Source organism: Sus scrofa, chromosome 9 (genome assembly GCF_000003025.6).
Source record: "Sus scrofa isolate TJ Tabasco breed Duroc chromosome 9, Sscrofa11.1, whole genome shotgun sequence".
Classification (NCBI taxonomy): domain Eukaryota; kingdom Metazoa; phylum Chordata; class Mammalia; order Artiodactyla; family Suidae; genus Sus; species Sus scrofa.
The window spans coordinates 85513172-85530864 of NC_010451.4; the positions used below are offsets into that span (position 1 = coordinate 85513172).

At 34.7% G+C, this 17693-nt stretch overlaps 1 protein-coding gene across 3 annotated transcripts in view; it reads right to left on the reverse strand.

The window, feature by feature from the left end:
* Positions 1 to 17693, reverse strand: part of ISPD (isoprenoid synthase domain containing) — a 291746-nt gene that overhangs the window by 93771 nt on the left and 180282 nt on the right. For all 3 annotated transcript variants that reach the window (XM_021063407.1, XM_021063405.1, XM_021063404.1), the window contains one exon: positions 14747 to 14878. In XM_021063407.1, the coding sequence (XP_020919066.1) occupies positions 14747 to 14878 (132 nt within the window). The remainder of the gene's footprint in view (positions 1 to 14746; positions 14879 to 17693) is intronic.

A 17693-nucleotide genomic window follows, 5' to 3' on the forward strand; every position in this document is an offset into this window, starting at 1 on the left:
ATTTTATATTTTTCTAAACATTCCCCTCTTAATATTTGAGCTTTATCTAAGAATGAAAATAACCTTAACATATAAATACATTAAAAAACCAAATTCCTTGTAAGGTAAAGGAATTAAAAGAGTAACTAGAGATCCTGTAAACTGAAAGGAGATCAGAGGAACACACACATCAATTTGTATATTCTATTTAATAAAACATAGCATTTCAAGTTTGTTTTTAAGTTGAAATAAAATGTTATTACTATGTTGATTATATATGCAAAACGTTTGTAAGTTCTTAAATTTAAAAAATGGTCTGTAGATTCTCAAGGTTTCTACATAAATAATCGTATTATTTGCAAATAGTAATAAGGTTGGCTTCTTACTTTCCAGTCCTTTAAACCTTTTCTTTGTTTTGGCTCACAGTGCTAGTTAGGACTTAGAGAACAAAGCTGAACAAAAATGATGACTGTGGCTCTCTTCTTTTCATGCTCTTAATTTTAAAGGCAATGTTCCCAATATATGCTAAGTTTGAAGTTTTGGGTATATCCCTTATAAAGTTAAGGAATTTTACTTCTATTCTCGGTTTGCTAAGAATTTATCATGACCTAATGATGACCTTTATCACAGATCTTTCTCCAACCCTGAGATATTTTTCTTCTTTAATTTGAATACATGGCAAATTATTATAGTGGACTTTTTAAGAATAAATTATCTCTGAATCTCTGGGATAAGGCAATTGGCACTCACATTTTTTAATGAAACTGGCCTACAATTTGGAATATATTATAATTTTTCCCTCTATAAATTCAACTTATAACTATGTGGTTTAACACTTTCTGTTAATAGTTTACACATTTTTAGGAATGCAATAGTTAAAGCATTAACAGAAACCATCAGAGAAGCATAGAACAATCAGCCCTTTATATCCATAGATGCCAAACGTTGGATACAGAAGACCAACTGTACCATGCCATTTTATTTGTGCAAAAAAAGACTTTTTATTTTTAATGATTTTTATTTTTCCATTATATTTGGTTTACAGTGTTATGTCAATACGCCATTTTATATGAGGGACTTGCACACCCACGGATTTTAGTATCTAGGGGTGGTCCAAGAAACAGTCTACAGATATGGAGAGATGACTACTTTAAATAAGAAAGGTAAAGATACCACTCAAATTTTTATGTTCTGACCACTTGCAAGCATATGTTCATTTTTGCACATTACATATTAGTATATCAACATTTAGTTATTAAGGGCCTACTTTGTACTTTTACCATTCCATATACTAGAAAGAAATCAGTAAACCACGAAGCAAACTAATTGGCTTATCAGTTTGGAAATTTTAATCACAAATGTCAGAAACAAAATAGATTTAACAATAACTGAAAAACCCAAGATCATGGCTTTGGGAATTATAGGGCCCCATATGCCAAGGGGAATAGTCATTTTCTCTCATCTGTCTCTTCTCCACTCCACTCATGTACCCAATAACTTGGGTTTTTATGCTTATGTGGTTTTCTAAATAGTATCAAACATAATCACTAGCTGCTACATGTCTATATTCCATTAGTTTAGTAAACTCAGGGGAAAGAAGATGTCTATATTCCAATATTTTTACCGAAAGTCTTGGCCCTCGATTTCATTACACTTGTACTTTCTGATTCAATTACTGTGGATGCTCGTTGTATTAACTAGGCCTCTTTAATATGCCTACCTGTGGAGCCAGGTTAGCTTACCACAAATTCATGAATGAGTATAAGGACAGGGTGTACTCCCAAAAGAAAACTGTAGTACCATGCCCCATGGCATGGGGGACAGATGCTGAACAGACCTAAGTTATAAGTGACTCTTTATGTTACAGAGTAAATGTTTTTGAAATCCTAATGCCAGTGTGATGGTATTAGGAGATGAAGCCTCTGGAAGATAAAATATTATTTTCAAAATTAAGGTAACTGCAAATTTTAAGATGAAATCAAAATTCACAGTTCTCTGTTAAATAACTGTAACAAGTGTCTATTTCCTAGTTCATTAAAAATTATCAATCTATTTACTTAAGTAACAATTTTGTAATTTTGCTAACACTGCAGTCTACATTTTCATTTTTAAAATAGCATTTTAATAAATTTGGCATTTTGGTGAAAAATTTTCTGTTCCCTATTTAAGATTTTCATTAAGTATTAGAAAAACACATGACATCTGAATTGAAGCAAAGGTAAATCTCAATCAAATTAATACCTAAATAACTATAAGCCAACTGAAACTGACCGAGAAGGCTAGAAGCTAGCAGTGATTTAGCTACCAGATCTAAGTTAGACTTTGTATACTTGATGAGACATTACAGAATTCTAAAATTTTCATTTGTGTTTAGCACTGAGAGTTAGATAAAATGTCATGGAGAGGGAAATTCTTTCATACACCCTGTTAAAGTTACAGAAGCTATAACAGTAGAAGCAAATTTCATAATTTCTCAAACTTTTCTGAGGTTTTTTAAAAAATCCTAATTTGGTAAGCTTTTTGGCTTTTTATGGATCATTTTTCTTTACTGTACATTTTTGTTAGGACATTCACTATTCTCAATGGCCTAGCCAAGAGAGCTCTCTCCTGTATTACCACAGCACACATGCTTTCTGTGAAGTCCTAACGATACACTAGCTGAAAAGATCTGTAATCTCAAGTGCAAAATAGAGGATTTTAGAAAGTACAGCCTTCAGAGAACCAGCCATGCTGGCAACAGAAGGCAAAATAGCTATTTTCCATTACTTATTTTCATGAATTAACCACAAGGGCCACGTTTGCTATTGCTTAGCTAACCTCTGGAAAACACATGTGTGGAAGAAAGTAAGCAAGCTTTAAAAAGCTGAAGTCAAGGATTTTTAATATCCAATTAACCTGATAAAGCCTCTCCCTGAGGGCGAGGGTCCCATCTCAGCCATCATTTGACTTCCTCAAGATGCCTTCCTTGCCCATACTTAAAAAAAAAAATAAAATAAAAAATAAAAAAACAAAAACCCACAAAACTGGTCTTTCTTCCAATGCCTTATTTCTTCCTGATATAGGATTTCAGCATGATATAGTGATTAGAAACATACAAAATATAAACAATGACCAAAGCATAACAATCATGAATAGTGTCTTTGCAAAACATCTGTTTTTTCTGTCCATTAAAATTGAGATTCTAAGTTATTGTAGATATGTTTATTAAACCAACTCATTTCCTAATAGCATTATATATAATTGCCATTATGCATGCAGTAAGAGGAAGTTGAAGCTTAATTAAAATATATTTCCTTACAAGTTGTCAAAGGTGAGTAATGAGATAGATGGAAAACTAATAAACTACACTGTTTTCTATACGCAAATCTTTATGCCAAACATTACTCATATTTCCCTGACTCTCAATGGAGAAGGTCCCTCTATATTTCCACTACGATCATAATCAGAAATTTTGATAGGATTCTCAGACAATAAACACATGTTCTAACTATACAAACTATTATCTTTTCTAAATCCTGATGGTTTAGGACAAAAAATAAGCAATTCACATACAATCAACTCTCTTTCCTAGAACACGGTCCTTACATAGTCCCTGATTTGGGAAATGTTAATTTTCATCTAAATGGCATGCAATATGTAATAGTCAAAAGGCCCCAAATATTTCTAAGTATTCAGATTTCCTGCTATTGGCTTAGAATGCTAATCTTAATTATTCTGACTTCACAGTTCTTCTATCTAGTTTCACTTCCCTCCCTGCTTGATGTTCTCCAGCATGCACATCATGTTCACTCCTTGATTCAGTTACACGCTGCAATTTTAGAGTTCTTTGTACAGCTGCTTCTGAAGTTTGGATCATTATTGTTCCATAAAATGAAAATAAACAGAGAAAGCTATCTCCCTCCCTCCATGTTCTTTAAGGAAACTACATAAAACTGCTGTGAGCAGTATGTATACAATACATTTTATTTCAAAGGGCTGAAATAATGCCACATACATTAGAAAACTCTCCATTTTCCAGGGAACAATTATTCACTTTGTTCTTTCAGTCTATTTGTCATGCATACTTTCATTTCTATTTCATTAGTCAAAATACCAAATATTGGACAATGACTGAAATTAAATCCTACTTTCAACTTTTCATTGACATCAGTGACAGGGCAGGAGTTTTACTGGGGTAATAGTTTCTAGGAAATCAGACAACTCCTAATGTTAAGTTTACAATGTTTTCTACAGGTCCACAAACACTTATTCCCTGAAGATTACCAATAAGATTCCAGTTGTCAGATGCATTGGCTTCTTTTTATTTCTAGTTCTATTTACTATGGCAATTCTGTTTTCTGGAAACTATTTTTTAAGCCTCTAAGAGTTATATGCTCCTACCAGAGGAGGATGTCAATTACATCAAATGCAACACCATTTTATAGCAATTATCTTATAATACTAGCTTTACTAACCAGAATTGAAATGATATGGCCTATCTATAAATATATGCTCCCTAATTTATTTGATATGGATCTGATTTAAATCAAGCTCTTTAAAAACAACTGTAAAGATAACATACAAATAAGTTTCCATTTTGTTGGGTCTCCACCTCCCTTCAAAATCATCTCTAGCTACTCTATTCGCACATTAGGAAAAAAATTGTGTGTGTAATATGTATTTGTGTACGTATGTATACATATATATAAAATCTGTTTGTATGTTTTTCACATTTAAACGTTCTGGGCCCTATTCATGGTACAAACTCCTTATCTGGAGTGGATAATGAGAAATATATTTTTATCCTACAATATTAGCACCCAGGTATTGCTGATGGGCAGCATCTGATATGGTTCCTGATGGGCTCAACCTATTTGTATTTATGCCCTGTGTTATCACCTTCCGTTTGTGTGGGTGAAACCTAGTAATTTGCTTCACAATCTACTTGTATTCATGCCCTATGTTACCATCTTCCCTGTGTGTGGGTGAAACCTAGTGATTTGCTTCTGATGAACAGAATGCAATAAAAGTAACAGGATGTCACTTGATGATTACATTACAGAAGAAGGTGTCCTCTGTCTTGGTTATCTCTCTTGCTTGCTCTGATATTGTGAGATGCTCTATGGACAGGCCCTTGTGAGGAGGGATAAAGGCATGCCTCCTACCATGAGCTTGTGAAGAACTGAGACCTCAGTACAATGTCCCAGAGAACCTGAATCCTTCCAACTCCTAGCAAAGTGAGCTTGGAAGCAAATCATTTCTCAAGTGGAGCTTTGAGATGACTATAGCTTTGAGAAAGGCCCAGAACCAGAGATCCACAGAGACCTTGAGAAAAAATATGTAGTTTTAAGCAACTATGTTTCAGGGTAATTTGTTGTACAATAACAGCTAGCTAATACATTGTTCAAAGGATTTAGTTCATTAAGAATTTTCCATTGCCATTTTCATTTTTGGCATTGCTTCTTTAATTCAAAAAAAAATTAAGGGGAGTTCTATAGGAGAAGTTTGTATCCAATAATCTATTTTATTTAGATAGGTCTAAGTATAATATTTTTATTACCACTCTAGTAAGTCTGACAAGTAAGCTAAGCAAAGTCCCTGAAAATAGTTTGTTTTTCAAACTTCCACAATTTTGAAGAGATATCTTTTATAACTCTTTATATTTTATCAAAGAATGACTGAATCTAAATAATAAAAGCCAAAAAAATTTGCAAGTGATAAATATTTAGTCTCATAAACATTCCCACATCAAAAAGTCTGATTACTGTGAAAAAGGTATTATGGGTTTCTGTAAACAGATTTGGTGTTGTATGTTTGGTGTCCATGCCATGTGATTTGATGCCATAGAAAGTATTGCGAGTTTAGTAAATAATTCACAGTTAAATTCCAAGTAATTGCTCCCTGCAGGAAATAGAGTTTTAAGTCTAATTTCCCAAAGATTTTCAATTTAAAAAAAAAGATTTGTGTTCTGCTACCTGATAGCTTGCAACTATTTGTTCTCCAAGTGAAAAGAGCCTTCACACACTTGAAGGCTGACTCATATCTAGAGAACACAGAGCCAATGGGGAGCATTTGAGAGAGAAAGAGAGGTGTCATTCGCATACTACGAATTCAGGTCTTCTGGCACAAAGTTATCTGAAAGCAGTTGGACCTGTTCATACAGTTCTTAATGCTTCATTTTGAATTTACCTCAAGTAACTACAAGGTGATTCACTGTCAAGAATGTTTTCTGGATGTCCTTTACAATACACACAACACCTTCCAAACCCAGACAACAGAGAAAGGCCATAGTATTTAACTCACCACTAAAGAGATCTGGCTCATACTTTGGACAGAAGATCAACTTACACAGCTTTATCTAATTTAGTTTTGCTGCTGAACAACTTCATTTTACCATTTCACATCCTATTTTGGAGGTTTATAAAAGGATTCCCATAAATCTTTTAGAAATAATTATTTTTACAAAAACCAAAAAAAAAAAAAATACATAACTGCCTTGGCAATTTTTTCCTTTTTTAACATGCCTTCCAGAGCTTCAGTTGTAGGAAGAGAAGGAACAGTGGCATTCAGGAGCAGAGAAAAGGTAGTAGGGCTCTCTGCTTTGGCCTCTGATCTCTCCAAGACGTGTTTTGTGTAGCTCTGCTTGCTATAGTTCTCTCAGTTGGCCCCATCTTATGAAAATCCTAAGACATATATTGCTTTCAAAAGTCCTGTGTCCCACTGCATCAAACCCAGTGCAAAAAGAGTTCAAAGAAGAAAGGAGACATAAGATAACGAATAGACTAAAATGGCAGAGACACCCTGCCATGCTAACATGTAACATTTTCTTTAACCTTCTCTGATGGATGTTAATCCCCACCCCATCTAGAGACTGAACCTTTATGCTCCTCCCTGAAAATCATATGCTGAGATCCTAACCCCTATGTGATACTATAAGGAAGTGGGAGTAAGTTGGTAAGTCACAAGTTTAAGTCACAGGTTGTTGTATAAGTCACAGTTGGTGAGTAAGTCACAAGTGTGGAATCCTCAATCAAAAGGATTAGGACTCTTATTAAAAAAGACCCCAGAGAGGCCTCAGCCACCTCCATGCCATAAGAGGATGTGGTAAGTAATGATGCTCTACAACCAGGAAGAGGGTTTTCCCCAGAACTCAAACGTACTGGTACCCTGATCTCTGACTTTCAGCCTCCAGAATTATAAGACATATTTCTGTTGTTTATCAGCCATCCACTCTATGGCATTCTGCTATAGCAGCAGAGCACACTAAGAAGACATCACACTTACCCTTACTGTTTTCTACCTTATTAAGGTGCCTGACCAAAAAGAGAACATTTCCCAGTCTGAACTATGTTAACTTAAAAAATATGCACAAAGGCTGAGAGTTACATTTCATCTGGGGCAAAATGAGGACTATAGCTCAGAAGGCAGCATTTCACATAGCTGTGGAACACCGCTCTAAAGAGGCAGAGGGAAATGTCAGCATATATGTGATTTTGATGAAGGGGGAGGCACGTGCAACCAAGCAAACACTTTGCAGAAGGTTGCTGCTGTCTCGTGAAAGTTACTGCTAGTCACGAGGAGCAGATGTCACCATGAAGGATTTTAGTGCTTTTCCAGATACGAGGAGATGCAAGAACAGGCTCATACAATCTATCCTGAAAATATCTAACTATATGAAGACCTGTTCTGCTAGTTTTCCCAGAGCACAGAGTGCCTCACTCCTGATCTTCACCCTGAGCTCTTTTCAGGGAGTGTTGAGGGTCTGCAGAAGCAATGGCTCATGATTCAATCCAAGTAGAGGCAGATACCAAGTATCAAACTCCAGTTCATAACTAGAATGAAATATATTAATGATAATGAATAATTTCTCAACAAAATAAAGGGAATTATGGTCACAGAGGGAAGGGGAAGAAAACAGAGGCCCAGTTCCGGAATTCCTCTGTGTCAGACTGAGAGACTGTCAATGATAGCACCTGACACAGTCTTTGCACCTCTGGTCTCCACTTTCTCATCTGAGAAAGGTTTTGATATAGAAGCTCCGACTTTTGCATTTTACAAATGGAGCCTCTGAGGCCTAGAAAACGTATATCCATTCTCTAAGGTCATAAAGCTAGTTTTTCAATTAGAGGGGAAGACACTAATTCAGTGTAAGAAATAATCAGTTACAATAGTTTTAGGAAACTCTTTAGTCATGAACCTGTATGTACATCTCTAAAGTCCTAAGCATAAATGCACAGATTAAATATAAAACTGCTACTGATAAACTTTACAGACCTTGCAAATTTTGCTGTCAGAAAAGTTCATGTGCAAAATTGTATTTAAAAATGTATACTTGCTGCTGACACCATATGTAAAGCCTAGACACAGGCAAATCACAAGCCACTGAATGTAAGCACAACATGTTAGTGGTGCTGTTTGATTTCCTTTCAACCTCAGACAAGATTCTATGACATAGATGGGGCTGATACTGCAAAGTGACTCAAGCAATGCCTTCTCTACTATAGCTCAGGCTTCATTACTATGCCACAGAAACTATAGAGCAGAAAAACAAAACAAAAAAACCCTACATTTTCCCCAGATTCTGCTGCATCTAAATTCTATGGATTCTATTATGCACATGTACGAGACTTAGAAAGTGGTAGTGAGCAGCTTAGCTTGGTGTTAGAAACAAAGAGATTAGATCTAGAGAAGACACTTTTCATTTGCAGGAACAGCTATGGTAGAGTTTCTACCTATGGTTCCCTAGCAAGTATGTACCCAGAATCAGTGATGAGAGGCATTTTTCTTAGCACTGTCAATGGCACTGTTCCTGCCTGGATAGTATCCAATCCTGTTCGGTGACTCTTGAGAAATTCAATAAAGCTACAGAATGCCCTAAAATAAATCTGTCCTTTAAGCAATGATACGATTTTTGTTTATAACTAAGAACCTTTATTAATATAATTTGTCTTTAATGAACAAAAAGACATGATCTCAGAGTCACCTGAGAAATTTTTCAAATGGCCATTCTTCACTCCTTTACCAAATTTAACCAACATTCTATTATACCACCTACTATACAAGAGCCTCCACTGATGTGACCATCTCACACAAATTAAAATGGGTTAGCAGTGATTCCAATAAGCCAATGTAATGAAGAACCATTGACCTACATCAGTCATTTAAATCTGGCTCACATTAGACTTTCACCAGAGTTTGAGCTTGTGAAACATATAGAGCTCCAGGCGTAACCCTGATCTATTGAAACAGAATCACTGAGATACAGACTAGGAATCTACATATGTATTAAATTCCTCAAGTGACTACACTATTGTCAGCTGGGGACTTTTCCAAGACCCAGTGTTTAAAAGCTAATGACATCAAAAAATCAATCATTCATCAGTGGAGCCTAATGCAAGTTAATTAAAACAACTTTAATTTATTTCTTTTGTTAAGAATACCAGTAGATTATTCAAGCAAGGGAAAACTACAAATACTAGATCTGGACTTCAGGAAAATACCTAATTAGATATATCTCATATTATCTTTGTGAAGAAGGTGGATATGTAAAGGTGAATGTAAAAATCAGTAGGGTGAATAATTCAATAGTGCAATGCCTATACAAAAAAGATACTAATCAAAGGAATAATATCCTTTTACCCTTGAACTTTTCCCTTTGAAATGGTTAGTACAGTTAAACTTTTATTAGAGTGACAATCTAGTTTAATTTGTTTTTCATGCTTCACATCCCTTATCAGTTTGCTGGGGACTCTGATTCACAACATTTTCATGAGGGACCTAAGCTGAAAGAATGTCCACAATTTGGAAAACTTTTGGTGGGATTGGGTAAATCATATTCAGAGCAAGTTCTATATTGGCCTAAAGATTAACTGTTTTTCACATCTTAACACTTCTGTCACCAAGTGTTTTATTTTTCCCACACAAAACAGTCCTGACACTCCCTACTTGCCTAGAGTTAGCACAGACCACACCCCCCCAGGTTAAGGACTCAGCCCCACCGGGCTGACTTGAAATTTAGATGCCATCTGTACTTCTGGCCAACGGACTACAGATCAGGGGTTCCTACAATTTCTTTCTTGGGCTTAGTAATTTGCTAGTATGGCCCACAAAATTCAGGGAAATGGTTTACTATCAGAATTTTAACAAATGTTCTTTTAAAATGTACACTTGCAAATATTTGCCTTAAAGAATAAAGTCATCATAAAAAGATTTGACTTCAACAAATTAAGACTGTAAACTCTAAGATATTGGCTTGAATAGTTCATGCCAGAAATACTAAGTCCCTATATAGTCACTGCTATATTATCAAATACAGATTTTCAAATAATTAAAACATGCTCCCCAAATACATAGCTTTTATATCATGGACCTCAATGATGGTTTGTATAACAAAGTTGGATTAACAGGATGAAGAACAGTGTTTTATGCATAGAATTATTTAAAGCAATACTTTAAAAGGGACTAAGATCCTTTATGTGGACTAAACTATAAAACCTGGTTTTAATTATTTATAGTTATGCTTGTACAGTTATTTTAAAAGAAGGAGAGGACCTAATTTAAATTTATTCAACATACTGTAAAGGCAAACTTTATGCTGCATTTCTAATCTACAGCATAATTTTCAAAACTTTCCTGACTTATTTACAGCTTGAGGGACTTAGCAATGGATGATAATTTCCAAAAACTTTATACTCTGGTCAAATATTTTTATATTTATATATGTGTACTTTATAAATATATATATGCATACATATACAGTCAAGCCTATCACTTGATCTATAACTCTTAAGTTTAAGCTACCCACAAAGAGCTCATTTTCAATTATTAATTTTTGAGGTCACTAGAATATTTTAAAGTCAGTTTGGGGGAAAAAAAGTTAATTAGTGCATTACTACTATGATATAGCTAATAAATTAGCATATTCAATAATTTAGCAAATAATATGATCAGAAAAATTACATACATATAAAGCATATCTAGAGTTAAGTAAAATATCTGTTAAAGTTTGGAGTTCCCATAGTGGCTCGGCAGTAATGAACCCGCCTAGGATCCATGAGGATGTGGGTCAATTCCTGGCGTTGATCAGTGGGTTAAGGATCCAATGTTACCATGAGCTGTAGTGTAGGTTGCAGACATGGCTGGGATCCAGCTTTGCTGTGGCTATGGCCTAGGCTGGCAGCTGCAGCTCCAATTAGACCCATAGCCTGGGAACTTCCATATGCCATGGTGCAGCCATTAAAAAAAAAAAAAAAAAAAAAAAAAAAAAAAAAAAAAAAAAAAACTGTTGAAGTTTCTTATTTAGTAGAGAAAATATGGAGAAATTGTTGAGATATTATAAAATTAGATGTATTTGTCAGTGACTAAATTATTAAATTATCAGTGATTGTAGAACATTTATAGATACTAAGTAAGGAATCAATCCTTAGCTTTTTCCAAATAAATTTTTTTACCTAAAGGTATATACAAAATACAAACATCTAATTTGTAAATTATATAAAGAAACTATATCAATTAATCATGTTATAGTCCAGCTCAAAAGACAATAAAAGACTGAAACACTGGAATAAAACTAATCAGTTTAAATTTGCCAAACACAGAAAGTCCTATACATGTGTGTAAAAGAACTCTATACATAAACAGAGGTTTAAAAGCATCATGTGCGTTTTTTTTTTAAAGGCTGACATAATTCTATTTTACTATAAACACCACATACATCAACACTGTGAAAGTGCAGCCAAAAAATCGAAACAATCTACATTATCAGAAATATCATATACATAACAAAGGACGTTTTAAGCCAGAAAGAACTTGTGTATAACACATATACAAAAGTCAACTCGTTACATTCTTTTTTTCCAAGGAGAGGTTATCAAGTAACTAGAAACCTACCCAATGACTTATGAAAAATGGTTTAAAAATCTAGAATATTTCACCGATCAGAGACTTAAAAAGATAGATGATAACTACTTATGAAACACCTAACGGTTCTCAAAAAGATGAATCAGATTTAGGAAACAAAGTCCAGTGTATGAATACCGCAAAAAGCTCTATCTCACAGCACCATGGGAATCACAAACCAATACTCTTCACTTAACAGTGAACAGAAGCTCCACCTTACATCTTCTTATCCTTGGTGTGTGCAGCATCAAGTAAGCACTTGATGTTAGTACTGATTTAACTAAATGGAAAAATTAGCACTCAAGTACAGAAAGACTCTGTAGAGAGAGAGTTATTTCTTTACTTACAATATATTTGTGAGGAGTGTTTCCCAAAGTTTATATTAGGGAACATTAGTCCCACAAGTTGTCTATGTTTAAAGATATACAGTATAAAATGGAAAATGGCAGAGCCTTTGTCCCCACTTTGGAGATATAAAGTGTTCATCAGTATATTAAGGATTTGTGAGAAGCCCACATTAAAGAAGTCAATTTAACTCTATTTACTGCTGCTTCACCAATTTTTTAACCATGTCCCCCCGCCCCACCCTTTTTAATGGCCATGCCTGTGACATATGGACTTCCCAGGCCAGGGACTGAATCTGAGCAGCAGCTGTGGCAATGCTGGATCCTTTAATCCACTGTGCCAGATCGGGGATTGAACCAGCGCTTCCATAGCAAACTGAGCTGCTGCAGTCCAATTCTTAACTCACTGTGCAGGAACTCCCACCATATGCCATATCCAAAAAAGGTCTCAGGATCTTTTGTAAACGCTCCTTAAGGTGAAATTATGCACTGGACAGGGTGTTGGGCTAGTAAGAGTCAACTCTCAACTGTCTCTTTAAGGACAAAAGTAAATTCTGCATTTAAAACATTTTCACATATTTGAAACACCTTCATTATATATTTTTATAAAAGACAAGCAATATTCAAGTAAGCTATCTTTGCATCCTAGAGCGATGAGAGACATCTTGAAGGCATTTCAGGACTATCTTTCCCCCATTTTGGGTAACTCAGCTTGCTTAGCAAGTCCAAGTTTGTTCAAAATAGCAGTGAGATAACAAGCAGTGGGCTGCAAAGGCCTCTCCTTTTCAACAAGGCTACTTTTCCAAACAGGGAGCCTTCGCATGTGCAGAGTCTCATAGATACTCACTGTACTCCATTTCATCTATGTGTACAGCACATCAAATGTGATAAAATAAATCATTTTTATGTAAATATAAACTCCGCAAGTTCACCAAATTTAGCAAATAAAAACACAGGTGTCCAGTTATATTTGAAATTCAGAATAACAATAAAGAATTTTTAGGGCAAATTTGATCCATGTAATATTTGGGACATACTTATGGTAAAAATATTTGATGTCTCAAATTCAATGCTATATTTCATCTGGCAACCAGATCCTCCACTGGAATGTCAGTTATAGACTCTTGAGCTTAGTCTAAACCATAGGACAAAAGAGTTCCAGAACTGTGTGTGCTCTACCATTCCACGGCTTTTGAGGTTTTCCTGAATGAACTCTATTTTATACCTGCAGAGCATGGCATTAGTATTGTGCCTCCACGTCTCCTTCACATGCACAAGAGAAAGAACTGGTTTCCTCTCCCCACCACAATAATCTAGAGTTCAACCAAAGACAATCTTTCCAAGAGGCAAAATTCCTGAAGACACAAACCTGGGTTTTTACTCTTACTCTGCCAGTTAAATGTCCTTGGGAAAGTATATGCTTCTCTTTAGGTCTTACGCTGACTTCAGGAACCCCTCTAGCACTAATATTTTACAATTCTATGATCCTAAGTGAACTAAACTTTGCCTTGTCCTTGATGACCAACCAGAAGTCATGCTTATGTATTTCGAAAACGACTCCAAAGTTAAAGAAAACACAGGAAGTGACTAAAAGATGACCCTTATATTTAATTAAAATCCATTTGTTTCAAGAGAAAAGTTACTACCTTCAGGCTAAAAATGCACCTAAATATTCATAAACGATAGCTGCTATTCACCAACCTTGTAACTAAATACCTATCATTCCCTGGACAGTCAGTACCAAAACACTTTTATTCCAGACCATTAAATAAAAGCCATTGGCTACTTTACTTCTTTGACTTCTGTGTGGCACACTTCTGTGTGGCACATCTCTAAGACTCCATAAAGCATTCTGCAAGTTCAATGAAAGGAATCTACGCACAAAAGGCAAATCCATCTTCTCTAATAGAACCTCCAAATAGTTTGATTTAAATAGCATTTCTCTGCAAAAAGAATCTATAACACTAATTCATTTTGACTTCAGCTTAAGCAACCTGCTACTAAAAGACAGTGACAGAGTTTTTCTCTAGTTAAATACCAGGCCCTCTTATAATCAGAATGCCAGTCACTGCTTTCAAATGATTAAAATCTTGATTACCAACATCTTTAGTAGAGAATAAAACAAATAAGCAACTTCAAATTATACAAACGGCTAAAAGCTGTGACTTTAGGCTTGACAGTTAAATACAAAAACCCAGGTAAATTTGAAATCTACATTTCAAATTCCAAATTTGAGACATACTTTATTATTTATCTAAAATTCAAATTTAACTGGGAATTCTCTATTTTTTATCTGCATATCTGGCAATTCTATGGGGGCTAGTATGAAATATTTGCCAATTTTCATCTTTTTTCCCCTCATCAAAACATGTTTTAATTTTTAATTTTCCCTTAAAGTCAAGAATTTCTATCTACTGAAGAATATGAATATATAATTTTTAACCCAAATTTTTATTAATATTTCTTTGCTTTTAACAAACTCAGATTCCCACCACTAAAACTAGTCTACAGAATATAATATCTGAAAAGGCTAATATTTTACCTACCTGTGGGTAATATATGAGAAGGCCATATAATAAAATATTTCTTTTTTTCACTTCCTTGGCAAATTCTCTAATGGGCATTAGGTTTTCCATTGTCTGACCAAATGGTACCGATTTATAATCAAGAAAATGTACCTGCAACATAATGTAAAAGGTAACAATTAGAATACCATTCCATTCACTTTCTCTTGAAGGAAAAAAAAAATACAATACTGAAATTATTTTTATCAATTTGTGTTAATTTCTAGTTAATCTTTTCACACCATAAATACTTAATAAAATGAATACTCCTTTATAAACACAGATGCAGTAAATACTCATTGAGAACACAATGCTGAAGATATAAAACGTTAATATTCCATTTAAATTTGTCAAATGTTTAAAGAATATATTATTTCATACATTCATTCAACTTACTTCCTAATTTCTAATTTAAAACTAGGCTAGAGAGAAATAAATTATGTTAAGAAATTAAACTAGCAATAAAATTTAAGGGACAGTTAATCCAAGGACATAATTTTTTACAAGAACCCCTTTTAAAGTAGATTTGCCTTTATTATTAGTGTTAAATTATTGGTATAATAATGTTTGTAATATTTTATCTCTTTAATACTGCAATAAATAATTCCATTTTGCAAAAAAACATACAAATAACTGTAAATCTAACAAATAATAATATCTTAAAGTAAATCCAGAAGAATTTTTTAAATATAATTTTTTTAGAGTATTAGTGTTTTCCTTAAAATTATACAAATAACTATTTTTAAACATTATTTTCACTTAAACTTTAAGGTCTCAGGGTGATCTGTCCTCTTTTTCCCAAATTGTTGAGGTTTTACAGTAATGATTGCCTTTTATGGGTCATCAAAGACCTAAATCACAACAGCCTCAAAATAAACTATTTAAAATGCAAATACACATATCCAATGAACACTCAGAAATATGTGCATTCTGTATCAATATAAATTTTAAAAAACGCAATTATCATTTGTTCAATTGTGTAATAACTAGAAGCATTTTAAAATATACTTCACCTCGGAGTTCCTGTCGTGGCTCAGTGGTTAAAAAATATGACTAGGAACCATGAGGTTGCGGGTTCGATCCCTGGCCTTGCTCAGTGAGTTAGGGATCCAGCGTTGCCGTGAGCTATGGTGTAGGTTGCAGACACAGCTCGGATCCCGTGTTGCTGTGGCTCTGGTGTAGGCCAGTGGCTACAGCTCCGATTCGACCCCTAGCCCGGGAACCTCCATATGCCACGGGAGCGGCCCAAGAAATGGCAAAAAGACAAAAACAAAATAAAATAATATACTTCACCTAAAACTCTTATACTAATCCCTTCCCTTCCTCTCCCTTCATTCATGTGGAAATATGCTCTTTAGAATATATACCACAGAATACCTTAATATGTTTTTTCTGTAAAACAAGGGAATGAGGGTTTTTTTCACCCATCATGTTGCATTTTGCTTTACTAGGGAAAATTACTTATATAACATCCTTTCTAAAGGTATTATGAGATGATGTGCAATGTTTATTAATTTTGTAGATATTCAATAACTATTTTGGGGGAACTTTTCATTAAGTACAGTTGGTTGAAGACATACACATACAGCTGCTTCCTCTTAAAATCTAGGACGACATTAAAGACTTTTCTCCCCTAAAATGTTCAATCCATAAAGAAACCAAAAGAAGATGAAAAGCAAAGCAAAACAAAACAAAACAAAAAACAATCTGGAAGATGAAAAGGAAAGAAAGGTTTCATTCAGGTTTTTCTATCTGAATAGCTGAAGAAAAGCCAATGTAACCCTGCAAGCTTGGGCTCAACCTTCCCTAGCTCTGTTTCCCTGAAAACTTGACAATGTGACATTTCAGTTTTTTTTTTCTTTTTTTAAACCAGGCAGCATTACTTAACAGTAAAAGTAACTTCTGAATAGTGAACCACAACCAGGCTCAAAAAACTGTGAATGAACTACTTGCCTTTAAGGTAGTTCAACCTACAGCCAGGGGTTCTCCTAGCTGGGACCTGAAAGCTAATAACTATCAGCTGTTACAAATGATGTCCGTTCCTATTTGTAGCTTAAGCCCTTCTAAAAGGATGTGTCATGTACCACCTTCTATGATCTTCCCTCACCCTTAAGAAGCCAAACCAGGGGGAGAAGCGGGGGCGGGGGGACAGAGCTCCTATACTAATGTGAAATTATGAGCTCAAGAGCTAAAGCAGAAGGACATGTCCATCTCTGTCCTGCCTTTGTTCCTGCCCTGTAGTCTTTCACAAAGTTGAGAAAACTAGTGCTAAGGAGGCTTCTTCTAGTCTTACGACTGAAATATCTAGCCGAAACTAAAACTGCTGATGGTGGGGTTACCAACAAAAAGCAGGCTAATTCTCCAAACTTGAGGCAATTTTGGAAACTGCAATCATGGTATGGCTCTGAAGCCTGGAAACTGGTGAAGGGTAAGAGTTTTCACTAGATATTTATGCATGGACTGGTAAGATAAAGGCATATCTTGCAAAAACTATCAAAAATGAAGGCTATTGCAATATAACATGGTACAGTAGGGTTTAAGACAAAATGCCATTAATACGGATAAAGAAAACTATATATAGTAAAAAAGAAAACTTATAATAACAATAACCTTATCACTAAAAACATAGATTTGAATACACAAAGCAAAAAATGACTGCATTCCAAGAAAACAATATCCAAATCCATCAACACAGAAAAATGTTTCACTGCACTTCACTTAGAAACTAACGTATCAAATTTTTTTTTAATGTCAAAGGCTTCTGCTTCAGTGCAGCAGCTGATCGAGGGTGTTCCTCTTTCCAACTACAATCTTAAAAGGTTACCTATATTCCTGTTTTTCTGGCTGTTTCTATCCAGGAAAACTTGCATATGAGCTGATGCCATGCCACATTAAATAGCTCTAACTCCCTATTTACTGGTCACACAGC